The sequence below is a fragment of the Aythya fuligula genome, chromosome 3, assembly GCF_009819795.1.
Source record: "Aythya fuligula isolate bAytFul2 chromosome 3, bAytFul2.pri, whole genome shotgun sequence".
Taxonomy (NCBI): Eukaryota; Metazoa; Chordata; class Aves; order Anseriformes; family Anatidae; genus Aythya; species Aythya fuligula.
Genome location: NC_045561.1, coordinates 4,184,390 through 4,211,189, shown reverse-complemented (window position 1 = coordinate 4,211,189; position 26,800 = coordinate 4,184,390). Strand labels below are relative to the sequence as shown.

The 26,800-nt window shown below is 45.0% G+C and overlaps 2 protein-coding genes across 4 annotated transcripts in view; one reads left to right on the top strand and one right to left on the bottom strand.

Moving 5' to 3' along the window:
• Nucleotides 1-3,903, top strand: part of PUS10 (pseudouridine synthase 10) — a 34,502-nt gene extending 30,599 nt beyond the window's left edge. For both annotated transcript variants that reach the window (XM_032183634.1, XM_032183635.1), the window contains exon 18: nt 859-3,903. In XM_032183634.1, the coding sequence (XP_032039525.1) occupies nt 859-897 (39 nt within the window). In that variant the 3' untranslated portion in view covers nt 898-3,903. The remainder of the gene's footprint in view (nt 1-858) is intronic.
• Nucleotides 3,904-3,932: 29 nt separating this feature from the next.
• REL (REL proto-oncogene, NF-kB subunit) overlaps nt 3,933-26,800 on the bottom strand; it is a 32,816-nt gene continuing 9,948 nt past the window's right edge. The window contains exons 4-10 of one of the 2 annotated variants that reach the window (XM_032183631.1): nt 24,109-24,200; nt 11,902-12,042; nt 8,250-8,354; nt 7,732-7,944; nt 7,306-7,374; nt 7,122-7,196; nt 3,933-6,464 (exon numbers count right to left, since the gene is read on the bottom strand). In XM_032183631.1, coding sequence (XP_032039522.1) covers nt 5,677-6,464; nt 7,122-7,196; nt 7,306-7,374; nt 7,732-7,944; nt 8,250-8,354; nt 11,902-12,042; nt 24,109-24,200 — 1,483 coding nt within the window. In that variant the 3' untranslated portion in view covers nt 3,933-5,676. Of the gene's footprint in view, nt 6,465-6,924; nt 6,980-7,121; nt 7,197-7,305; nt 7,375-7,731; nt 7,945-8,249; nt 8,355-11,901; nt 12,043-24,108; nt 24,201-26,800 lie in introns of those variants that run through there. The other variant, XM_032183632.1, reaches the window with a different exon arrangement.

The following is a 26,800-nucleotide window of genomic DNA, read 5'->3' as shown; positions in this document are numbered from 1 at the left end:
GCTTAGCCTAAGAGCCTAATCCTTTGATGAAGTTGTAGATTAGGCAAGGAATAGGTGTGATTAATGTAGGCAGTCTTGGAGCCAAGGCATTTAATGTACTGCGTTGTGATTCCTGTGTTGTGATCGCAACAGCACAACATTTGGAAGAGGGTGAACAACAAGTTTATGCCCAAAGGAAATTGGAGATGTGGCCTCAGGGAGAGCAGGGAAGAAAGACATAATCCAGTCATAGTAATTATTACAGTTGCTTCTAATCAAGTGTCAGGCATGTTCTGTCCCTTTTGACTAACAGTCAGAATAACTCTTAATGATGTTGCCTCGATAATTCTTCTGCATAATGCTCGCCTGCTTATTCTTTTAGTGTAGTTTTCCTTGCTGAGGAGGCAGATCTGGGGACAGCTGATGGCTTTCTACTCAAGTCTTGCCTGCACTGCCCAATACCTGAATATTTCTGTGGCATCAATCAACAGGTTGTTTTCACATCGTAACACCCCATCTATAGGATATACAGCTCAGGTTAGAAGATAAGAGGAGATAGCTCACGTTTCTAAGTAGCAGCTTTGGATACTCTACAAATGCAGGCCTACATCAACTGATTCTGGCTAGTAATAGTAAAAAGAATTTAAATTCTGCTTTTTATGAAGAAAACCCAGCTCCAGTTGATACTCATGGAGCCAACAGAACGAGGTGGCTGCTTATGCCACTCTCCCTCTTGTCTTCTCCCATAATGTCTCTCTTTATGTATTACCTCTTCCCACTGTTAACCCAGACCAGCCAAGCACAGTGATGGCAAGTCTTTCTGAATACAGAAAACGTGGTCTGCTGATTTGTAACTTTTTTCTTTTCCTGCTCTTCTAGTCTGTTGATGTTGACTGGCCTCCAGCCCTGGATAACTAGCTCTTCAAGTTGGAATGAGGAAAAAACAGCTCCTCTGTCATCAGCTGGTTACTGAACACCGTATGGTATTACAGCTCGGTTGCAAAGTGTTTTTGTTAAACGTTTGGATCATGTTGATCTGCCAAAGGATATTGTTAGTTTGAATCAACTTCAAACACTCTGGAACAGGTAGTGTTCATTTAATATCTAGCCCTATTTTAATTCCTTCTGTGCATACAATTTTGGTAAGCTAAAAAGTTAAGTATTTAGTAAGTATTGAAAACAAATCTTTTTTTAAAAAAAAATCCCTTAAGAAAAACAAATGGTATATTGCCTGCATACGGCGTGCTAAGCGAGTACATTATGTGTGTTTTATGCTGTACTGTTTGGAATGTTTTAATTAAAAATCACCCTCCCTACAGCCAGATTTATTTTTTATTTTTTTTTACCGTTTTTATATTGGATGCAGCTTTCTTGTCTGGATGCAGGTAGCACTGAATTGCTTGAAGTGCAGTCCTAGCGTTTTCTGAGCCCTGTTCATGTAGGACTGTTTCACAAGATGAGACTCTGAAAGCAGTAGGGTAGTGCCTGGAACGAGGTGATATTCTGCCCTGTGCTGGCTGCTTTTTGATCAATGTCAGCTTCAGAGACAGACAGATTTGGCTCTTGGAGTGCTTTTCAAAGGGAAAAACAGTTTGCAGATAAAAACTTTGCACTTAAAAACTGTTTTTCTCATTGTAAAACATCAGCGATGCTTCCTAGAAACTCGGCAGCTCTTTGGCCTGGTTACAGTCTTCACGAACAGGATTTCCCCGTGAGTCACCAAAAGATAGGGAATTCCTGGCAATGCGTGATGGAATTCTAGTGAAAAATAGGGATACCAGGAACCCCAAAGTGCAAATAAATATAGAACATTCTGAAGAATGTTGGCATTAGAAGACCGAGACAGAGATAAAATGCCTTGTTTTGCAGTACAGTCGCAGTGTATTGCATTTTTTCTAGTACCTAGCCTTGGATGGGTACCTGGATGTTAATTCAGTGAGGAAGATGTTTCTGCTCACCTGAAGTACTGAAGAGTTACGCTGTCCTCAAGAAATTAAGGTTTGGAATTTAAGGGCTCTTCATTAACAAACATTTCAGAGATTGAGGGTAATGATTTTCCAGGAAAAAACAGTTTAGGGACAGGGAAGATTACTGAGATGTATTACCGTGAAGTCAGCGGTGCCAGGACTTCCCAGTAGAGCAGATGCATGATAACTGTAGTTGAAGGGTCAGAAAGGCACTAATGCATACATTCTAACGGAGTGCCTAAAAACTTATCTTGAAAAATTAGTCTAAATGTTGTATACTCTGTGATGGGCTGTCAGAACTTGACTGTCATCATTTGTTTTTCTAGTCCACTGTGACATGAGTATAGCTGCAGTTCAGAAGCTCCTGTTTTTCCAATACAAAACAGTAGGAACCTGATACAGACAGCAAGATTTCTTTGTTTTTAATCTGAAAGCTGTTATGAGCAACAGATTCTAGGAGTAGTTGCCTCAGATAGCAATCAGTACCCAGAAAGGAAGTGTCGTGAAAGATGGAAAACTTAAGAAACTGAATTCAGAAAACAAACAGAAAGAGAATTTCAGTCTCATATCTATGTGATTTCTTGACAGAAACTCAGAGTGAGCTAAAATGTGATTTATAAATTCCATAAACTAGAGGGGAAAAATGTAAGCAAGGCTGCACTATGGGCACAACAGACATTAGAAGAGCTGGCCCGGGGGGAAATAGAACTAACGAGGCAGCAGCAGGAAGGACTCCTACTCTGGTCATAGTTAAGACACTTAAGGTGCACTCAGGTTCAGCTTCCTGCAATATGCTCTACATTGTCATGGTGACAGGGGACACTGTTAAGAATCAGAATGCAAAGAAATGAGGCTCTAAAGACTATGCTAAAGGCGCTGAGTCTAATCTTCTCCATACAATGGCGCGAGGTCCACCAAAAATCCTTAGATGGCTTTTTATGATAAATGTGAAATACACCAGAGGAAGGAAAAAGAAAAAAAAAAAGTTGATGATGCAAATGTCTGTACAGCTGTTTAGGTAGTCATTTACTGTTCGGTTATCACGTGGCTGTATGAAAATGAGCTGTAATCCAGTCTTTGAACTTTGCTTAAAGTCTGCAGTTTCTAATATGATAAACATTTTGAACGAGCATAATCTGTAAGGAATTTTGCGGCAATAGTGTTAATGTTCTACTTTGGCCTTCATCTTGCTTTTAAAAGTAAGCTGCCTACGTGTGGATAACTCAGGATGTTTTGTGAGAATAACAAGAGCATGATTTAACTTTGTTCTTGAGGCATGTGCTTAAGAGGAAGGTATTTTCTAGCCTGTTACATGGAAAATGCTGAAAAACAAGGTCCAAGCACTGTTCCTTAGCATCATCTTTCTTCACGCTGGAAAGATTTAAAATGAAGCTGTTGTATTTCTCCAAACAACTGGGCACATAAAACGTCCCCCTCCATTTTTTTGTATCAGCGTAGCTGAGCCTGGAGACAGCTCTTTGCAGGAAAGGCGGTGAGTGCAAGCTGTACCTGGTGTACGTCTCTGGCAGAGCCCGAGTGCATCTGTGCTCTGCGCCCATCTGCCCAACGAGTCAATTGCTGTGCCACAAAAAAATGCTGAGTGCAAATGAATCCTTAATGCACACATTGCTTAAGGTTTCACAGCAGCCAACAGTAATTGTGAACGGAACAAAATAGTCTTAAGAGCCCCAGGATAAGCAAGCCAAAGCCTAATTTCTCCGATTGCTCTGGTCTCCCTAGTGGGAGGGATGCTGTGAATCTGAGAAGGCTGCAGAAGCTGAGTCCTTAGTATAACCAGTTTTTTAATTACCAAACCAACTTGTTTACAAAGGAAAACAGAACTTTGAAAATATTTAATTATACTGTAAAAACAAATTGTACTATAAAGAGCATTCTATAAAGTAAGGAAAATGTTTACTTTTAATAAACTTAAAGTTGAGAACTTCAAAAAAAAAGAACTGAATAAACAACACATTTCAAGCTTTCTTTGTATTTGTTTTTTTCTGTCAGAAGACTGCGGCGGAGCTCCTGAAAAGGTAAGTGTTTCGCAGAAGTGAGAAAAACTTGCTTTAAGTAAGTGTGGAGAGTCAATTCATTCTGTCGTGTACTGAAGTTACAGGAAGCAGTGTTCCAAACTTCATTTATACACCTCGAAAGAACCTTTTCCGTCAAACCTGCGTAATTGGTGTCGTGCGTTACAGCTGCAGCACCTCACTGCCTTCAATGCAGTGAATTACTGCAGTTAAACAGTCATTGCTTTCCCATAAACCACTGAGTTTTTTTGGAGTTCCTTTCTGCCTTGCATACAACTGTACATCTCAAGTAGCTTTTTTTAATTTGGGGTTGTGTTTTTTGTTTCTTTTACATTCAAGTGTGCTATTTAATATGTCTCTTCGTGGTGCAGTTTTATGTTGCCAAACAGTAAAAATTAGATTCTTAAGCCTTATCTGCCATATGAAACAGCTCTATAACTTAAGAAATGCACTGATATATTTCTTGCTGTCTTGCTTTTTATAATAATAATAAAATAGCAAAGCCCTATATGCAGACAAGTGTCTCACCTAGCCAGTTAATTCATGCGAGCTGTCCTTGGACACCTCGCACCTCAGGCTAAGAATGAAGATTGGGAAGCAAGTGAAGAGAGGAAGTTCTGGTTTCAGATACAGAGTGTAAAGGAGTGTTTTTAATTAGTACAGACTGAAATGGCCTTAAATTGTTAATACAGTGCATCTAAGTTTGGCTGCACTAAGACTGCCTCTGGGTTTACCCCAAGCCTTCTTGTGAGGGGGTGGTGGGGAGGCCGGATCTGAGCCATTTTTTAAGCAGTCACTTGCATAGCAGGAAACTGCCAGGATACCTGAGGAAAGAATAGGTAGAGGCTTCGGCTCAATAATATTTCTGCAGATCAAAATAAAATACGCATCACAGCTACATACACACAAAAACAAATTCCGGAGAAATAACGGCATGCTCCATTCCTAAAGCAACAGGGTTTTGTCATTTAAAATAGTGCACTTGGGATGAAGTGCAGAGAAGTCCTTACTTTCTGTTCATTATTCTGTGCAGTGATTCATTTACAACAGATCTGGACTATTTAAAAACTCAAACCTTCCGGTCTTTTAAAATATATCTAACAATGACATAGTCATTAAATTTTTTTAGAGTAAATTTGCCTTGAAAGCAAATGGAATACGGTGAAAATGTGAAAAATCAATGCATGATCTTGTTTTAGGAGAAAAATATTTTATATGAAAGAGGGTAAGAAACCTGAATCTTTCAAGCAAATTGAGTAAAACTTTAACATTAGGTGAATCTGAACTAGAGTGCCCGTGTGCAGTTTCTTCCTAGTTTCTGTTCTATCAAGATGGAAAGTACTTTCCATTGCAAAAATAGTTTCTTTGCAGGCAATTTTAACCCTGTGAATTATACGAAATTTGACCCTTCTGAAGATACCAGCTTTTACTATCCCTAAAGGTAACGATGCTTTAAGTATTAACAATTCCCTTTTCCAACAGCATAAAAATGTCTAAGAGGCACTTCTAAAGTACAGAACCCCAAACCCTACTCCCACTTTTCTTCTTTACGGGCACCAGTCTTTGGGCTGTAATATATAACTTTGACGTTACATCGTGAAACTTACATAGTGACATTCTGAAAGAGAAAGCAGGGAATCCAGAAGGGTAAGCTACTGGTCACTGTACGTACCCCACTTCAGCCCAACAGCACGGGCTCAATGGTTATAGCTTTGCAATATGGTATCAAATTGGAAAGACTGATAGAGCTCATCAGTGTGGACACCATCAGTGTCATAGAACTGGCTATCTGCAATGCTGTTCTGATGATTTTGGATAGGGTTGGTGGATAGTCTTGATTCGCTTAAAACTTCTTGGTCTAAAAAACTGTAAACTGCTGGGTCAGCTAAGTTAGACTGTGAATTAAAAGGTGTGCTGCCAGGGGCTACCACAGGTGGACAAGCTGGAGGCACCTGGTGGAGCTGCTGCCTGTGATTGCTTACATTTAACACCTGATTATACTTCTCAAAGTTTATGCTAGTGCAGTTCATGTCATCGGTCTCCATGTTCATGATGCTTGCTGTGGTGCTGGCCTGATGAGTCTGGTGCACGATGCTGTTACTGGAAACACTCTGCACGTCTGCAGTTGACACCGCCACTGCTCCCATCCCGTTAGTGCTGCTGAAATTCCTGAAAAAGCTGGAATCCTTCTCATCAGGCCAGTTCAGAGGGTTATCGTGGAAAGCTGGGAGAGTGCTGCTGCCCTGCGCGCCGGGCTGAGGCACGTCGGCCGCAAAGCTGTTCTGTGGGTGCGTGTTGAGCAGGCTGCCAGCCGAGGAGGGGGTGCTGTACAGCTGCTGCCAGCAGGAAGAGAGCGTGTCTTGCTTCCCTGGGCCCACCTGTGCGGGCTGATGGGCAATCTGATTGCACCCGGGATACATCTGACCGGAGCTGGGCAGAGTTCCTAGCCCTGGCATCATCAGCGTGGATGAAAACATGTTTGGTTCTGTGAAGAGGAAAGACATTACTGTATTTTTATGCCATTTCTGTATGCTTGTTTTAATTACAGATGGCAAAAATGGTTGTCTTAACAAGATTATCTGTGGATCCACACTTTACGTACTTGCTTCAATGCTGTCCAGGACAAGCACTATATTTCTGGACAGCAGCAAGACAGCTGTCTGCCTTACACCCCCCTTTATGGGCCATGCTGAAGGTAACAACCTTCTTTTACGCAAAGAATTGATGGGTTTAGCTTGTATAGCCAAAAGTACCAGTATCCTACAGGGAGAAAAGCTTGAGGAAATACCGGAATTTTTAGCAAAGAGGAGGGAAGGACAGGAACTGAGTGTTAGGGTTGAAGGATAGAGTATCTGAACCCAGAGACAATGAAGACTCATCTGAACTAAAGACAGCAGTGCTTAGAAAGGGCCTCAATATAATTTTAATTTTATTTAAATGTAAGAATTATGATGAAGAGGCTAGAGCACTCTCGTGTGGAAAAAGGAAGTCACAGCATTGCTGAGGAGGAATAAGAGACAGGTACTGCTGCCGCCTTGGGACCTTCAGTGCTCCCTGAAAAGCACCAGCCCCTTCCCACAGCAATCAGACACTGCTTGTTTCAAACTGCTCTTGGATTTGGGACATGCAAGCCAAAACTTACCTTTCTTGATCATCTTCCCTTCAGGGTTGGTAGCAGAAAACAAAGCCACTTTGGGCCTCTCTGTCGCATTTGATCCTGTGACGGAAGAAGCACGAATCTACTTTGAATGTTTGCTCTCAAATAAAATGACCCCATCTAACCATTTAGTTCGCTCAGACAAGACACAGACAAGTATTTCCCTTACCACAGTCTTGTATGAGTTTTTGCCAAGCCAGTGTTGATCTTTGCCTTTTTGCTTTGTTACCATATGGATCTACAACAAAAGGAGTAGAAGGAAGACCACTGTTAATTAAAATTCTTTGATATAATAATTTGTAAAGAAACTCTCTAAAACTTACACTAGTGGCCCCTTACTGTAGAAAAATGTATTTAAAAAATATATTTCAGATGTGGCTACACTGCTAACAAACCAAGACACTGTTAACCATGACTCTTGATGTTTTCATTGAAAGAGGGAGCAAACTGACTAGTGGTAGGTTTTTTTTTTAAAAAAAAATCACATTGTAAAAGTAGCGTTGTAAAATTTTTACTAATGAAGTTACTGTTTACTATAAACAAGCGTTCTGCATTGATAGTAACTTTTAAGAAATTCAAGCAAGGGTAACCATACCCTTTTCGTCTGGTAGGTATCTGAAGTCCATTGGTTCACTGACTTCCTGGTCGGAAGGTCTTCTTAACTGCATCTTCACCGTGACAGGCTCGGTGATGTCTTTGAGAAACGGTGGCGTTCTGAACACAATTGCAACTTGGCGGTGAACATCAGCTTGTGAGAAGGAGCCTTTGGCCTCCCAGTTGTCCAAGACAAATCTGACTTCTATATCATCTAGTCCGTTACAAACACAAGATGCTCGTTAAGCTAAAGAAAACTGAAAACTTGCAGGAGAAAAAGCAGGAGGGGGAGCGAACAAAGGAGCCTGACTCAGAATTGAGATGCAGAGTACATGCCTTGACCTTAAAGACACAGAGCATCTTTCAGGGGTGCTGAGAGCCCTTGAACCTGAAAGCTATTCTGCCTAGCTAAAGCCAGAGCACTTACACAGGAGCGCGGTGAAGGGTTTAAATTCCCCATCTAGAGAGCAGTAGTGTCAGCCATTTGGAATAAAGGAAGAAAAAACTAGCCAAGGTTACCTTTTTGAACTTTGTCACACAGTAGAAATATTTCATCTCCTCCTTTTACACTTCCACAGTTCTTATTCACACGGCAAATTCTCAATTCTGCTGTGTTGGGAGCTCCTGGAAACAAACAGGCAAATTGGATGATAAAGAATTGTTCTAATTCTCACTGCTGAAGAGGAGGTGCTGGGAATCAAGGTATTTAAAGGGAAGGCAACAGCTGGAGGAGTATGACACGCTCCGAAATCCACACTAAAAAAAAAAAAATACATTCCAGCAGGGCTTGATGTTCCATGCAAATCCAGAGTCAGCAAGCAGCACAGCTAGCTTACAGCTCAGCCGCTCCTCTCAAAACACAAGAGTCCAGGGCAGATGTGCCACTTACTCCCTAACTATTCTAGAGCAGTCTCAAAATACTTCCCTAAATGATGCCATTATGCTCAGCACTGCTGCCCTGCAAGCTGTAGAATTGAAAGCAGTTCTTCAAGTAACTGATTACAGGTTACAGTCACGCTTCTTTGGAAAACGCTGGGCTGGCAAGTCAAGAAAATTCCCGGGTATCTGGTTGTAGCTTTATTCACAGGCACACTTGGCCACCAAACCTGTCCTCTCTCACGCTATCTGGGTGGTTGAGAGCAGCTCTAGGAGCCTAACCTTCAGGGCAGCAGATTTCACTCCAAAATGCTCCAAATTCCACCCCCAAGCCAGGACCGTACGTGGGCAGCACTCGCAGCCTGCGTGCACCCTCTGATAATGTTGTACACTGCAATAAATCCAACATGGCTGGAGCATGCAGGTTGTGCCTCAACAGCCTGGTGGCTGCGAGGGACTTACACTGCCTACATCCACGCACTGCCTGGTACAGCTCACGTCTGCCCTGGTTCACCAGCAGCAGCTTTTCGGCAGGGTAAATAAGGACAGGAGACTACTGCAATGAAGAACAGCCCCTGGACGCTTTGTGGGCTGTCACAATTTATTCAAAAGGGCACTAACGTCACAATCTAGCGACTGAGAAGCGTTAAAACCTCTTCCCCCAGTCCAATCCCAGCAAAATGAAACCACGCTGTCCTGTGATGCTCTCCAGTTTTGTTATGCCACGACCCAGCACACCAAATGCACTTCAGCACCCTCCCATCAGCACGGCGAGGCGATGCCCCAGCACCGCGGGCTGCCTGCTGGAGGCACAGAGGGGGCACACACACAAATCCACTCCAGGCTCCCAGTTTGAGCCGATTCCTGCCTGGCTTTCCGTGGTGCTGTGCAGGTCGGCCATCGCACCACAGAGGTGTGCGGGCTTGGAACAGAGCTCCCCGTAAGCTGGGGCCAGAGCCCAGGTACGTAGTCACTGCGAGCAGCGATGGGAATGGTGAGCAGGTGCCACAGCCTCGCTTACTGCCTGACACGTAACACTTGGTTCGCTGAATGAATCAGAAACTTTGAAGGGAGGGGAATCAAAGCAAAACCAGAAACAGTACAGGATCATATGATTGACAGTGTCATTGTGCGTTTTTCACAGGAAGAGTAAAATAAGAATTGCAAGGAGAAGCTTAATTTTACCTTTGTTTCACTTCTGTATGCTTAAATGGCACCCAATGTCCTTTGAACAGGTTTTGGGGAAGGTGTCCCAGGCTGCAGTGTGTCGTTTCATTTTGTCTTTTATTTTAATGCGGATTAGAAGGGGTGGGAAGTGCAAGAACCCTGAATGCCAGCCGATGTGGGTGCACCACTGCTGCCAGTCCTGATGCTGGGCAGGAACAGCAAGCCGGGTGCCAGCCCCAGAGGGCAGCACACCGTGTGGCCTGCCGGGTCGGGTCGTGTCCTGCGGTGTCACGCCGCTTCCCATCGCACACACCCCTGCCTCTCTGCTCCTATTCCTTGCCCCCAGAAAGCACGGCCACAGTAACAAATATCTGGAAGGATGAGCTCACCGAAAATCAGGCCACTTTCCACGGGGGCAGAACAACACGTTCTTCCCAACCTCACTTCTCAGAAGCAGCACCATGCTTTCTGTGACTCTTCCCAAGAGTTTTCAGTGCAACTTGGGAAATTTCTGTTCAAAACCAGTTAATGTTACAAGCAACTGAAAACAGAAGCTGCCTGTAACACCATAAGTTACAAACTTCCAGTCTCGGCTAATGTGATTGCTTCCACATTATGTTCAGGTTATTCTTACACCTCTCTACTACCCAAAGCACGTGGAAACTAAAAAGCGTTAGAAAGCGAAGAAAATACTGGAATTAAGATGTGAAAGCTGATTTTCTGAGAAGCTCTGGATATTTTTTTTGATCCTGATCTGAATGGGGCTGGAAAAGCCTGAAGTGTAACAACACAGGATTCCCAAACCCACTGCACCATACGTTTTTATCTTTTATCTAAACCTATAACCTCTGTTAGCCAGTACCGTACAGCAGAGCTGATTGACAAATGCTAACTTTTTTTTTTTTTTTTAAGAAATTCAGATCTGAAACTGCTGTTCCTGACAACAGCCGCATAATTTTTATGATTTGTGGTTACAGTTATGCACTGTTTTATTTACACTGCTGCTATGTTACACGGAGGATTTCAGATACCTACGGTGTATCAGGAGCTGCCCACATACACCCACACTAAAAAACCAAGCTTCCCCCTCCACACAGCTATCTGTCATTTCAGCAGCTTAGCAAAGACTGACGTCAATCAACGCAGACGAGTAATCATGATTTGGCATATTTCTAAATGGCATCTGAGATGTAGCTGCAAATCTCGTCTATCATTTCTATCTCAACCCTAATTAATACTACAAGTGTTCTCAGTAAGACAATGCACACAATTTCAACTTCTAGATAACTCTAGAAGAGACTAAAAATACCAAACCCACCTGATTTCATATTAAACATTTTCATTACGGTTATGCACACATCAACAAAATTCTGGGCATCAACGCATAAAATGCAGATCTCATTTTATGCTGTAGCTTCTCCTAAAATAATGGCCCTTGACCTTAAACGTCTGACACGGAAATACTTTCACTGCAGAAACAAAAATCGCTGCCAAAAAGGATTCTCCACGATTAAAAGCTCTTCTGCTATTCTTCCCCAGGAGCAGAAATCCAGCACACAGTGAGGGCTGAAATCCTCAGCTCCCCCATTACCCACCTCTACGCCGAAAATATGACTGAAAGGGATGCCAAAGGGCGGCACAAAAGCATTAGGACAGCGTCCCACTGAGGTAAGTATCTCTCAAGAGCTCTGTTGCAGAGCCCTCACGAGTCAAAGGCAAGACTCCTCAGTGGGACAAACGGGCTTTAGGTGCACAACAGTTGGGTTTTGTGGCAGCCATCTCTCTCATTATAATTTTAACTGCTCGGCACGTCAGAAGCAGGCCTGTCCTTGCAGGCATTGCTGCATATGTGAACAAGGGCTGAGAAAGCACCCGTGAGTGGGCCCACGGCAGCGACGGACAATTCTGACCCCAGCGTACCAACATTTCATGCTGGGGTCATCTTTTGAGAGGATGCCAACCGCGTTGCCATGCGTTAGGCGTGAATCTAACAGTGCCAAAACAGAAAAGTGCCCCAAGGGCTACCAAAGAGCTCAAAACCTCAGAATCTGTCTTGGCATTTTTCATTTCACGCAAAGGGACCCCCAAAAAAAAGTGGAAAAAAAAACATATTTGAGCTGGTACTTACTGTTGTCATAGATTGGGTTGGAAATCAAAGGAGGCAGAGCTAACGTGTAGTTGCCGTGTTCATCAGGGAGGAAAGCTTGGAAGCAGAGCCGGACGACGTTGAGATCGTACTCATCGATGTTGTGCAGCTGCTCTTCAGGCACTGAACAGCAGAAGGAAAGACAAGGCTGAGAATTAGTCTTCAAAAGCAACAGCAATTCTTTAACAAACTCGGGATGGGTCTCCACTGGTAAAAGAAGCGGCGGTGCTGATGTGGAGGGAACGTGCCCATGGTTCCTGCTGGTGTTACAGGAGCTGCATGAATAAACTGGTTGCACACAGCATATGGTGGAGAAGCCTTTAACGCTTTCCCTTCATCTAACAGGGCGAAATCCAAAGCAGAAGAAAAGTAAAAACGTCCCTTCTAACAAGGCAGAGTCCTTCCTACCTTGGTGTTTTTCTAAAGGCTTGTTCTTTGACCAGATTTTCCATGGACGAGTTCAGATGAGCCAACCTGGGATTGCCCCTGAGCAGCTGCAGCAGAGGAAGGTGACCGTGCACCCCAAAACAGACTCTGTCACACCAACCAAGGCACGTCCACCTTCACAGCGCTTTCATCCTTCCTCCTAGTTCTCCACTTGTTCCTTGAGTCCTTACCTTGCCTTGCAGAGCAAGTTCACGTATTTATAGTTTAAAAGTCATTCTCTGCACTTGTTTCTCTCTCGTTTGTGCATAATGAGGTTTACAAAAGAAATGCCACTGCCAAAGGGAAAACCTTCACAAAGCAGTACTCAGATCCAGCTGAAGATTTCAGCAAGTGAGAGATTTCTGCTACACGTTACCATTATTTTCCTCTAGAAACGGAGATGGAAAAATAATCAGAAGGCAGTCCTTGGGGCGAGACCGAAGGTGGAACAATACAGACCATCTCCCCCTTCCCATCACATCTGTGTCACTTCTGAACCTTTGGGAGTAGCGATTAGCGTGTCGTACCATCGCGATACGCTTCTGCAGCTCAACAAGCAAACCCTGGCTGGGAAGGATGTGTTTCCTTGCACATTCCTGCCAGTGCAAAGAATAGTAACGCAGAGCCGCAGCTCAACATCTCAGTTTTGTTCACCATTTTACTTCCAAAACACGGGGCCTAGGATATCACTACTGCACATTTCGTGTGCTCCCAGCTTCGTGGGCAGCTCTGGGAAAAGCAGCACTATCAGAAATCAAATGCTTTCCTTTAAGCTCTGGCATTAAACTACTATGCTGATACTCAGTGATTGACAAATGAGAAACTAATCTTATTTTATTCAAGTAGAAGTAGTGATAATTAAGATCATTTAAAGCAGTTGCGTCTCCCAAAATTGTTCAAAGCAGCAGCTCACCATAGTCAGGCTCTCCTTACAAGAGGGCAGGCTGAGGGGAGGCCTCCTGGGGGAGCGGAGGGGCAGGCGCTGAGCTCTGCTCTCTGGGGACAGCGACAGGACCCGAGGGGACGGCATGGAGCTGGGACAGGGCAGGGTCAGGCTGGGGGTTAGGGAAAGGGTCTGCACCCAGAGGGGGTCGGGCACTGGGACAGGCTGCCCAGGGAGGTGGGCACAGCCCCGAGCTGCCGGAGTTCAAGTGTTTGGACACGGCTCTCAGTCGCGTGGCCTGATTTTTGCGTGGTGCTGGGTGGAGCCAGGAGTTGGACTCGATGATCCTTGTGGGTCCCTTCCTACTGGAGATACTCTATCGCTCTGTGGTACAATGACCTAAAGTGAACGTGTGCCAAGTCAACAGATCACATCCTCTGAAGCTCGCTCCCTCCCCTGCCCTTTCGAAGACCTCATGCAAGAATAAAAGATTAAACGTGCTTGTGATAAAAAGCCTGGGGATCACACCATGCTGATTAGATTGCAATGCTCTGACCTTTAGCATTTATCATGGGCTGGTCTCCACCCTGCCATGAGCAGATTCCACAGTACCCACTCAAGTGCTTTCTTCCTTTCACCTTTTGATAGTGTGAAATAACAAATGCTCTGAGCTCAGAATACTTTCCACTGGCATTTCGTAGTCTTTCTGGTGTTCTCAATATCTCAGTTTCTCCCAGTTTCTATTGCAAAAAGAAATCAAATCACCTTTCCGCTCTGCAAGCCCGTGATCAGCAATATTTCAAGCCAGACCCAGCAGTAAGTGCTAACCAAGTCTGTACGCAACCTCACAAACCTGAGGGCCCAGGGGAGCTCTGCCTGTGAATCTCTCAGGCTGCTGTCTGACTCAGATGTGCAAAGTGAAGTTTTACAACTTAATGTACTTCATTAGCTGACCTGCTACCTTACCAGAACGGGATCTTTGGAAAGCAGTTCTCTCTGCTGTTACACTCCTTTAAGCCAGGTGCATTGACATACAAACGCCGAGGCACCGTGGCAGCAGAGCAGCTCGCCCCTCAGCCCAGGCCAGGAGCAGAGCATCACGCGGGATGCAGCAGCCAGCGCTGCCTCACGCTGCACGAGGACGCCCTGGGCAAAACACAGCTTGTCCCTGAAAGCCTGCGGGTGGGTACGGACACAGCCTCCACCCCTGCCCTTCTGTTCGTCCCAGCCTGGGTCTACATCACTGGCTGGCGCTTCGTGAGGCCGACCAAGGATGAAGCAGATGCTGGTGCCCAACACCTGATGGTGACTGCCAGCAAACCTTTGATAAAACTGCTCGAGGACATGCTCATGCTTGGAGGAGTTGCTGGGTACGATGAGGTCTCTGCACCTCAGCACTTTGCTGGAACGGGCAGTGCTCAGCAGACTCCGTAGTCCAAGTGCCTCTAGATGCAGCCCAACAGGAATAAAGGGAAGAAAAGGAAAAAAGAGAAGATACAGCCCGACTTAGGGAAAATGGAAAAGAAAAAAGAAAAAAAAAGTGCATTCTCTAGACTGGACCTTGCATACCGGATAATCAGAAGTTTAACATGACTTTGTTCTCAGCAGTTCGGGTGCCTCTAATCCCTGTTCTGACACCAGGCCAGGAAGCAAGGAGCTCCCAGCACACGCTGCCATTAAGGCTTACATGAGTGAGCTCCATCAGCCGCTGATGTTCATTGGATCCAACTGGACAGCCCAAGCTGTAGTCAAATTTCAAACCTCAGAAAAATGAAATCAGGTACCCGTGCACCAGCCAACTCCCTGCAGGCAGAAGCCAAGCACGAAATCTGGATCTGGCTTTGGATTCTGAACCCAGCGTGCGGGCTGCGTGGCCGTGCAATCGAGCCTCTCACACCGTGTCTCTCAGCACACCAGTCCCGCGCTGCATTTTCCGCAGGTGCAGCAGCCTCCTTCTCAGAAACAAATAACAGGAGGCCAAGTTTAACAGAACTCTATAAATGCAAAAATACATTAGATAGGAGAAAATGACTAAGTAAATGCTAATGTTCGAATTATCACGTTTCCTATACTGCGAACTTTCAGAAGTTCCCAACAAATGTGTTTGACAACTTGGTACAGGAAAGGTGCAGTGTGCCGACCACTGCCAAACACGGAATTGCTGTATACAGCTCGTCATATTGCAGCAAAAACACAGCTCTTCATTTGCATGTTCTTATAAATGACTTAATACATTATAAAAAATCTGCAGTTTGAAAGAGGAAGTGCTCAGTCAAGACTGATTCCTCTTGGGCTATTTTTAACCAGATGAGAAGAACATAACAGGGCAAAAAAGGAGAACAAGACAGCTGCGACTCCATCTTGTGATGGCACGCTTAAAAATATAGAGGCTAAATCCCATGCTTGCGTAAAGCAGCACACAGCTTTCATCAGTTCCAAAACGTATTTCTTTCACACCTAAAAGACAGACTATCATCCAAACAAAATAAGATGCTGTTATTTTTAATGAACATCTAATTCTGCTCCCTCTGAAGTCAATTTGAGAGTAACCGCTGACTTGAGCGGATGCTGGCTTACACCTTCAGAATATTAAAAACAAACAAGAGCGAGGCAGACAAACACTGACTAATTCCTGGAGTATGGCTGTGCAGAGGATGGTCGTGTCATTCGGTGTTATTTCATCCACTTCCATACCGAAGGAGACAGCAGTAAACCCGACAAACCTGAATTTATGTAAGTTAAGAAACGCTGCTCAGGATTTGGGGAACAGAAAGGACTGGAGGCAAAGAGTACGCACACCATCACCCCGTGCGAGCTCCATACATGCAGCTGTAGTGAAATCAGTGGCATCACACATGTGGAACAGGGAGATTGCACAACGCAGCATGTTTGGAACAGGCACGGCAGTCAAGGCTTGAACACAGCACGTAAATAAGAGGAAGAAGTGCTCTGCTGTTGGCAAGGGTTCAACTTCCTCTCTGGACTTCTTGCTGCGTGGTACCACACCTTATTGTCCGCGTGTGAATCCGACTACAGGAGCTGCAACCCAGCCAACCATGGAAGCACGTTCCTGCGATGGCCCAACCTCACAACAAACCAGCCTTCATCGGGCAAAAATTCGTTTTCTGTATTTATCCGTGCAAACAGGAGTAAGTGAAGTAATGTTTATAAGGACGACTACTTTACGAGGGGAAGGAGAACTTTCAAAAGCAACACGTAGCAAGCACGTAGAAATAAAAATAATAATATTTAAAAGAACTGAGAAGAACTGAAAGTTTTTAAAGTAATTAAGAGGCTTGATATCATGAAATCCACAGAAACACAACCGAATAAAACTAACACCACTCCCCAAGATTCTGGCAACAGGGTTTAAAAAACAGTATCTAGAGTTGGGTTTGAAGCTGGGGATTAGGAGTTCTTCTACCAGCAACCAGCTACAGTAACTAGCAAATCCTTCATACATCTGTTTATGACTCCTCTGATAGAAATATTGGTCCCCCAACTTAACAATAATAATAACTGCATTTGGAAAAAAAGATTCTTTACTCTCTTATCACAAGAAGAAACTTATACAGCCTCAGTGTGGGCACAAAGACACCCCATACAATTCACGAACTCCTTCCACCCTGAGCTGGCGAGCCCCAGCAGCGCACGCGACACAGGGTCAGGCTTGGGTTGTGCCTGCCTCAGAGGTCTTCATCCCTGAACTCCAGAGCTGCTCTGTTGGGTTTCTACTGAATTATAGGGCTTCCTGGGTTTGGCTTCCGCAGCACAGCTTTCTGGGTCCGGGTCACTAACACACAATTCCAGATTGTGGCACAAAATTAAAGATGCCAATAGCATCAGGCCTCCTGTTCATTGATCCCTACTGCTTTTTATTGTTTTAAAGTCTTCAACATCCAGAAAGATCAGGAGAATCCCATTTACCTGGTGACGTTATTAGGGGATTTAAAGGGCCTGATGTTTACTCATCAGGTGATGCTAGAGGGAAAGTGAAAGTTTATTCTGAACGCTGAAGAGCAATGACTTAATACGATACCAAATATTAGCTATTAAATAGGTTCCTCGCATGTAGCCCTCCCTCCACCCAGCTTCTAGGCGAATGATGTCAAACTTCTGGAGTGGGCAGAGAGGGAGGCACGTTAGCACCTAAACATAACTTACACGGAAACTTCCAGGGCAAATGATGTGGCGTGACACACTCAGAGCTGGCTGGGCTGAGAGAAGCAGCACACCCTGCAAAGGGACAGCGTGTGACCTTTGCTTCTTAGAGAGGGGCTGTGGGGGTGTCTGAGCAACGCTCGGTCTCAGGCAAGGAGAATGACCTGCACTGAGGAGACCGCCCAGGAGCGCACATCACTAATGATCACCATGAGCTATGTTCTACCTTTTCTCTTACGTAGGCAGTGCTTTTTAATTCAGGGATATGCTGGGAGCTCGGTTGCGTTTAGGCGATGACACAGAGGTGGTTTGCCTCAAGTGTTTTGCTCCTCGAGTGACCTCAAGCCCCAAGATACCCCCTGTGGCCCTGATACCTGCTGATTTAACCCAGCCTACGACAGAGGCTTTGCTGTAAAGGGGTGGCTTCTGCCCAAGCATCATTTCCAGCACTAACCTTGTGCTGGGACTAGCTCTCACATGGTGAATCAGATCAAAGAACTGAACTGGTCTGGCCGAAAACTAACCTGGCTGAATAAAAGAGGAAAAGACTTGTCTCCAGTCGTCAGTCAGTTCCCAGGAACACCAGACCTGGCACACGGGAAACGGTGGAAGGAGATGCAGCAGCAGGACAGGCTGTCTTCTGCAGTGCTGATTTACGGCCAGAGAAATCGGGCGCAAATGACAGCCCCCTCTTGGTGCCTGGGAGGCACAACTCGGGTTCAGTTCACTCTCCCCAACACATGTCCACACTGAGGCCACAGCTCGCGTAGCTACACGGCAGGCAGCCTGCAGGAGGGCTACAGCAGGCAGCTGCCAGCACACACTGAATTGCCCGGGTATTTGATCGGGGTCTCCTGCAGCTGAACTCTACACAGCCAAAAAGGACCTTGCCAAATAGTTTTATGCTACATTTGCTGTTTCCAAATGCGACCGTACTGGTACAAAAGAAAGAACAGATAGTCCCGGTGTGCTGTTTGCCCCTTGCTGACAAAAGCCAAAAGTTATGCTCTCTCCTTTGTACCCAGGCTTTGGAAACTAGATGCAGAGCTGCATGATAGGCCAGGCTGTTTGGCTATGTGTCCAGGGGCATAACACCATCCACCAGCACTTGCTCAGAGGGAGAAGCTGGGAACAAGAGGAGGGAAGGGCTGTGGCAGCACTACAATTCTTCTACGGATAAACCCATGCCTGGTTTATACCTCTGTGCTGCGTGGCGAGATGAGTTCAATCAACGCTGAAGAAAAAAAAAAACAGACAGCTTTTTGCATGTATCTATAAACAGCATGTGCAACAGCAGAACTCAATAATTCAACAAAAAAATCAGTGAGGGTGCAAACGACTAAAATCTGGATGCTGACCTAGAGTCAGTAAGCGCCCGACAGGCAGCAGATTCCCAGCGTGGTGAGGTGACATTTCCCTCTCGCATCTTACGTGCTGCCCCGGCGTAAGGAAGTGACATCAACTTTGTTTGTGCAGGGGGAAGGAGCGCAGGAAAGGTGAATGACCTGGCTTGAAACAAAAGCCGAGGGAAACACTCAGAGTACAAATGTAAACTTTTGAGTTTCAAGACATTTGTCCAAACAATATTTGACTGTAGGTGGGTTCTCCTCCTGTTTTAAGTCTGATATTAAAAAAAAAAAAACACAAAACATTAAATTGGAGCAGAATTAAACATATATCCAGCCCCCTCTGTACGTCTCTAAGACATACTTTTAGCTACTTTTGTTTACCATATTAAAAAAGAAGTCAGCATTTTTTGTCTCTCTACCTGGTAATTTTCCTTCTTCCCTTTTAAGAAATTTGAAGAGACTGTCTTTTATGTTAACATACAAATTTCAGGGCAAACAGCAAGAACCACGTGCACGAAGAACAGAAGGCTTTCTAAAGGTAAAAGCTAAAGGAATGGTACGATCCGGGCATCTAGCCTTCCTCAGGTGGCTTTGCCCTGTGCCTCTTACGAAGCTGCCTGCTCTCACTTCCCAAGATTGTCAGCTTGAGCACCTGGTTGGGGTTGGGGCTGCACTACACATTTAATTTCAGGGCAGTAAGTTGGAAGTTTTAACACCTGGGACACTCACTGCAGAAGCCCGCGGTGCTTTTCTCTTTCTCAAGCCCTTCCTCACTCCCCACGTCTCGCTCAGAGCTGCCTTTTTGGTTGGGGGCACGTCGCCTGCTCGCAGATCCGCGGCCCCACAAGCTGCAGCACGAAGTGCGTGCTGCCCCTGCAGCGGGTGGGCTGGCGAGGGGGATCCTGGCGAGCCCAGCCCGTGTGGGCGACTGGCGTCAGAGCTGAGGGGCTCACGGGGCGCAGCCGCGCCGGGGCCAGCAGCAGGGGAAGCTGCGGAGAGGGTGACGGGGCGCGTGGGCAGGAAGGCAGCGCCACTTGTGTGGGGAGCAGCCCGAGCGCGGCGCGGAGGCGGAGGCGTGCAGGGGGTGTCGTGGAGACTGTGACGAGTGCGGAGCGAGCGCGGGGTCAGCGGCCCGCGGGCGGAAAGGGGAAACGGCGAGAGGAAAGACTGCGGAGGCCAACGGAGCCGCGTTAGTGGCGGGGTACGTGGGACAGGCTGAAAATTAATTAAGCGCTTATTAGCGAGAGCAATTACAAAGGAGCAGGAACCTTAAGTGTATGCCGAGCTCCAGGGAAAGCCTATTTGTGCTCTCGCGATCAGGTGCCTGAAATCGGGCAGTTTCGCGCCCTAAGCCAAGCCTAGGGTTTTCGCACTGTCATCCATTTAGCTAGAAAAAGGCTGGTCCTCTGTAATACTGTGCAAAGTACAGTTTTCCCCTAAATTTAATGAACACGTCTAGGGCTTTTCCTCATTGATAATTAACTTAGGTTATTATTAAGTCAATTGTTGTCTCTGCTTCAAGTCACACCCACCCACAAAAGCTCTGAGCTCAAGACTGGCTCTTCTTTTAATTTGAGTTGGCTATACATCAGACAGTGCATGGTAGGACGAGGATATGGCACAACTCTACAGCTACGAAAAGAAAACAAACACCCTAGAAAGCAGACATGGACCAGCTCCACTGGAGGAGTAACTCTGCTCCTTCGAAGCCATGCCATTTGTATCGCCGTCAAGCCAAGGAGGCCCGGTTACGCATCAGGCTGCCAGTGCACAGCATTTTCCTGGTGTGCTCAGGGATAAGAGACAATAGAGATTGCTGTAATCGTTTAGCTTTATAGGACAGAAACATACGGGTCATAGCCTTGTGAGCAACGCGGGTCATGAGTATGTCCAGTGATGGTGTGGAAACAACAATTCTCTGTTAAGGCTAAGTCAAGAGGAGCAGCCTTCTGGCAGATCACCTGAATGCCATCACAGTGAACTCGCACAACTTGCACAGAGGATGTTTAGAACCTATCCTGCCTCTAACAATGGACAAATGGTGCCAGCTAACAGTGGGGATTTCAAGTGAAACAGCCTTCCAGATACGCTCTCAGGGTGACTCAGATGCAGGCAGCCCCAGCAGGCACACGGCACGATGTGCAGACACAGCCCTGTTATCACCCAGGAGCTCGGCGGTAGGCATCGGTCGCTTCAACAGCTAGGTGAGAGTGCTGGAGAAAATTATCTTGAACGTGCATCTTTACTGAGCAAGTTCCTACTGCTGCCCATGACGGCCACGCGTGTCCATGCCACGTGCTGCCCGCTGCGGAGGAGGGATGACACCGCCAGAGAATTTGCATTAGGACTCACTCTCCCTTTGCCACCCCAGCTGCCTGTGGCACCCTGGCTTCCCTGGAAGATGAAGGCCCCTTTACACAAGGAAGTTTGGAATGCAACCTCGTGGACCCACACCTTGCTATTACTGCAGCCTTCCTGACACGGGTAATACACGTGGCAGCAAGCTGGAGACATATTTTGTCTGTTAATAGGGCCTCTGCCTCAAATGGGGACTCGGGATGGGGATTATTTGACTGATCCAGAAGAGAGTGGGGAAGAAAAAGAAAAAACTCCTAGCTCACAAACACCCTGAAGACAGGTTTTCAGCTCTGTGAGAACTTAAATGTTCAACACAACCTTTTTCACATCGCTGAAAAATACCAGCAGTCCTGCAGAACTTGATGTTCCTACAAGGAAGGAGCAGCATTAACTTGCAACCTGCTTAGAGGACGCACCTAACCCCGAGAAACTTCTCTAATTAGGAAAGTTGGATAACTTTCCGAAGACAAAGTAGTAAATAAATGCAGAGTATGGGATGTATACAACACATCCTAAACCACCTTGAAGAATGCAGTGATACTCTTGACCTTACGAAACAAGCCAACTAAACCCATATATAAAACTTCCAACCTTATCAAGCAGTAAGCATTATGGTGACTGCTGCTAGCAAAAACCTGTTTTGATCAACTGAGCACACACAATAAAAATACTTCTGTCACTAATCCTGTTTTATTAAACCCTAGTCCTATGCCCTTCTGGGCTCCGCGCAGCGTGGGACTGCCCTGAAGCGGCTGGAGGCCATTCTCAAGGCGGCTCAGCTTTGTGCTGACACGTTAACAAGTGCTGAAAGGCAATTACGCAGGCTGGGGATTGCCAGCAGCCCCTTCTCAGCACAAGGCCTGCCAAGAGCAGGGTGCTGCCCTGTGTGTCACCCAAGCGAGGCTCTCCCCTGCTGCCAGGGCAGGTCTCCCTGCTGTTGGCCGGGCAGAGAGGAGCCCAGGATCTGATGCCACCAAGTGCAACCAGCTGCAATTGCCCCAGAACGATGAGTGAACTTGGAGTTACGTGCCAACCACTGCACGAGTCTACTCTCAAACTGTTGTAAACTTGTCTTTACTCTGTTACGCTGAGCAGCGCTAAGAACAGAGCTCTATGTGACTGCTAAAGCTTCTTTGGGGAAATACACCTACATAAAAGGAGTTTATCTTGTTCTTTTACTGCACAACATCAAGAGAAAATGCCAACTCATGTTTTACTTACGGAGTAAAACAAAGCAAGCCAAGGGGGCTAAACAGAAGAGTTCCTCTTTTTTGATTTAAAATCAAGGTAAAGCTGGCTGAGTCAAGGTAACAGTAAGCCAAACACTACTTTATACTCTTTAAACTGTGTTGAAGGACTAATTTTAAAACATGCTATTGTGTGTGAAAATTATCAGAACTAGGTTCTGGTTTTGATGGACCATCAGCCTGACAACAAACAGCTGTTATCTAGAGCATTTCTCATCCTGTAGCGAGTTCAACATGTTTCTTTTTGTCCTGTTCAGGACAAAAGCAAAGTATGTATTTTGAAGCTAGCTGGAAACCTAGTTCCCAACCCTCCAACAAGGGCCTTACCTGAATTTAGCATGACTTCTGTGGGTATTGAAAAGGGTTTGAAAAATCTCCAGGTTTTTTGCCACACCTAAGCGAATACATAAATGCATTCATGATAATGCCTTCTTCTCAGAGGCACTATTGGTGCTTGGTACCAGAGAAACAAAAGAAGAGTCCACAGCTTCCTTTCCACAATTTCTTAAATTCTATAATTGGGGAAAACTATGAATAAGAAAGTCAGCATTGAAGCAATACGATTTTGAGGTAACAGTATGAACTTACTGTCAGCCGAAATGATTTTTATTTTGAATAGGCAGTCAAAAACTGGGGGCCTTTTAAGTTTTAAAAACGCTTCATCATTCTTGATCAGTAGAAGTTCAATGTGTCAACAGTGTTAATGGTGCTATGTTTGTAGGAGGTTTTTTATTTAGCAATTGTATCGTGTGCATTGGCCTCAGAATGAGGAAGTTAAAGGGTCTGGGATGGGGTTTTTTCCTAACGCATGCATGTTTTAGTTTTCTAACTCCTTAAAGCGATTGCTGACATAAAATACATACTTTTTCTTGTAACTACAATACACAAGTACAAGACGTCCATACCATCAGCTGAAGGATTTTGACAAGAATGTGGAGAAACTGAAAGGTGTAAGTTAAATTAATTCCAGTCTACTTTACATAGTACAATCCTGAAGAAGATTGCACTTCTGTGCAGTGAATTCAGATGTCAAAGAAACCTTTCTCTACAGGATGACAAAGAGCAAGAACAGAATTCTGTGCATTGATTTACCAGTCACGTGGCTGTGAGATACATTGGTTTAGCAAGTTGATCTAAGGGAAAACTGTTTTGTTTTTTTTTTTTTGCGAGTTGGTTTTCCATTGGAGCATCTTGCTGAGTCTGTTCACCATGTAGCCACACGGCTTCTCTATTTGATGCGAGGGAAGTGGTAGGAGTGTGTGACCAGGGATGGAGGGAAGGGCAGGATGACGCCTTTTGAGAGCAGCCCACAGCTAGGTCAGATCAGCTATCGTGTAAAACTACAGCCTGTGGGTAGGTCCCTACAGGTGTGGTTCTGTAGCAGCACAGCTCGCCCCTGACTTGACTGAAATCGGTACTGCTGTGGATTTCCTTACTGCCTGTACCAGCTCCCATGCTGTAAAATCAAGCAAGGAGCAACATCAGCACCTCTCCTGCAGATAGCACCCTATCTGCAGGGTGGCAGGGACAGAAAAAGGCAGCTACCCAAATAGATTCATAATGTGATGCCAGTGAGGAAAGACTAGGAGGGACACAGAAAGGGAAGAGTGTTTCTCAAAAAATATAAAAATTGGGGAAAAAAAGAAAAAACAGCAACCCAGTGCTCCACCACAGAAGCAAAGGCAGGACAAAAATGAACGAACCAACCAAAACAGTAACATCCTTGAAAAGAGAACTTTCAACCAACCAGATAAGCTCTACTCACCATTAAAAGGGTTGATCTTCTTCGAGATTCGTAAGGAAATTGATTCCTTCAGGTCTCTCTTCTTCACACACTGAATGCCCAAATTCTGAAAACTGAAGCACATATGGAGGGATTTCACAAAGTAATAAAATCCTCAGTGTAGAAGAGTGAATAAATTATTTGCTGTTGAACAATACTGTGATAATATATGGTATAAGAAATTAAAGAAAATGTTTATTTTGAGAAAGTTGTAACAGGTCTGAAAAGCAGGGATGCAGTTTTTCTAAAACAAAGAACAGAAACAGAATAGAAAAATACCAAGCTAAAGTCCTAAAGAGGAATATATATTTCTATATTAAGAATTGTTACTCTGCAGTAAACCCAGTGATTAAAATTTGAATATTCAGTCTCGTGTAATTGAAAGTGAAAACTATTTTTGTAATCAATAAACCTGCTAGTGTGCACTAGTTAAAAATGTGTGCTTCTGGTTTTATCAGGGAATATAAATCTTGAACGCTATTTTAATGGTTTTTAAAACAAGTAAAAACAGGTTTTGAAATCTCATGTAGTTATGGAAAGGTTCTGAAGAGCTGCAGCTCTTCCTTATTTGCATAAAAGTGCAGGTCACCCCGATGCAGGAGGTGGGGGGAGTCCCAGGCGAGCTGACTCTTTCCCACATGGAAAAACCATGACATCATCAAAGCTGAGTGGATGTAAAGCAGGAAGTAAAAAAAAAAAAAAAAAAGAAAGAAAGAAAGAAAAAGAAAAAATACATGTATATATAAATTAAAAACAAATAAATCCATGTTTCATAATGTTACAATAAGCTCAGAAGATAAACTGTGCCAGTGGGCTCTGACAATCTTTCTCCAGAACTGGCAATTTCCCTTACTTTGAAATGCCACAAAAGTTTTTAACTTTTTTTTTTTGGTTATGCCTAAAAAACACCTTAATCCATCTAAATCCTTCCTCCCACAACTCTCAGGGGTAGTCTTCTGTTTCCCTGCTCTAAGCAAGACTATCCAAGTGTGACACTGATTTTGCTTCCCCCAAAGCCCCTCGCCTGTGCCCAATGGGCTCTGTTCAGAGGTTCCCACATCCTCTGCAATCAGACTCCACTTGCAGCATCTCTACTGTAGAGGAACGCATAAGCTTCCCTTCCAGCCTGATAGAGTGCCCCAAAAGAAACCAAACCACACTAGCATGTCACAGCTCAGTGGAGCACCTGGACTTCACGTTGTGGCTACTGACACGGGAGATTTGCAGCGTACCTCGGCAAGCAATCCTGTTTGTAGGGACTACTCCTTCAGGGCTCGATCATGGCACACACAACTTCTTTTTTTTTTCCCCCCAAATACCCACTTTATTCTACTAGTTCAGTGCGAAGCACACTTCATGCCCACGAACAGACCTGCTTCTGTGCTACAGCCCCAGACTCTCCAGCGATCCCCTGCCAGTGGCAGACACCACGGAGCACAACGGCAGCACTGGCCTTGAGAAAGCTGCGTCCAGCCACGCAGGGACTGACAGCCTTGACTCTGCGCCTCTCAGCCATTGTCAACGAAACCTCTCGGGGAGAGAAACGAGACTTTTAAAGTGCCCCATAACTCTCAGATGACAAACGTTTTCTAAAACATGCGCTGTCACAGTGAAAGTGTCTACTTAACTATCGCTGAAGGGAGGGCTGGGTCAGAGAAGAAACCGTCGAGAACCTCAGGAAGCCTGCGGGGTTTCACATCAGCGTGAGCTGACAGGAAGCAAGCGAGATAACGAGAAGAGAGGGAGAAGTAGGAAGAGAGAGAAAAAATGAAAGGCGCTTGGAAAAAAAATCACCTATGATATCATCCATGTAGAGAGAGTGAGAACTAGGAAGTAAAAATTTTAGTATACAGGCAGTCACATGGACGCAACACTTGTACTTCTGCCTTGACAGCTGGGCCACAGAGGGCTCTGATCAAATTTAGGCAGCAGTACCATGACCATCAGACATCAGGAAGAGCAGAAGACTGTGTCCAGCTGGACCTGCGTGGGGATAGTTAAATAAGTGGAGTGCAGACTAATTGCTCAGGCCAGTCCCAAATCTGGGATTAATAATTCCAGTTGCACAGAAATAACCGGGATTTTTGCTCTGTTTGAGATGCTCAGCAGGAGCACACAGCCAGAACCACTACCGAGAGAGGACATCTCCTGCTGGCTGGTATTGTGCGAGGCTTTTCTCCAACACGGACTTGAAGGGAAGAATGTGGACATTGAGTCACCAGCCACAAAAAGGAAAACGACTTTAAACATCCAGATCCAATTATGGATCATGCTGTTCTTTCATCTTAAAGTAACCAATGATTTGTTAAAAAAATGAGTGTACCAATGCTGGAAACATTTCAAAGAGAATATTTAGAGCCTCTTCCCATCAGAATCTCAGATTTCAAGCTCAATTGAAGCTCACAGTTGTGTATTATCAGTAAAGGGACAGTACTCCAGACACCATTCTGTAAGAAACTAGGAGGCCTCTAACCTAAGGATACTGAGAAGAATTCATGGATTTCATGATTTCAAACAAATGAAATGGAAGCACAGCATTATGTCAAAGAACAGGATTTGATGCGTGCATATAATGGAAATGAAATCACAATTTACAAATAAATATTTGCAAAGCATGCCAGTGCTTTTTGGTATCACACCCTACAGCTAATAGACTTAGGAACAGAATCTCTGC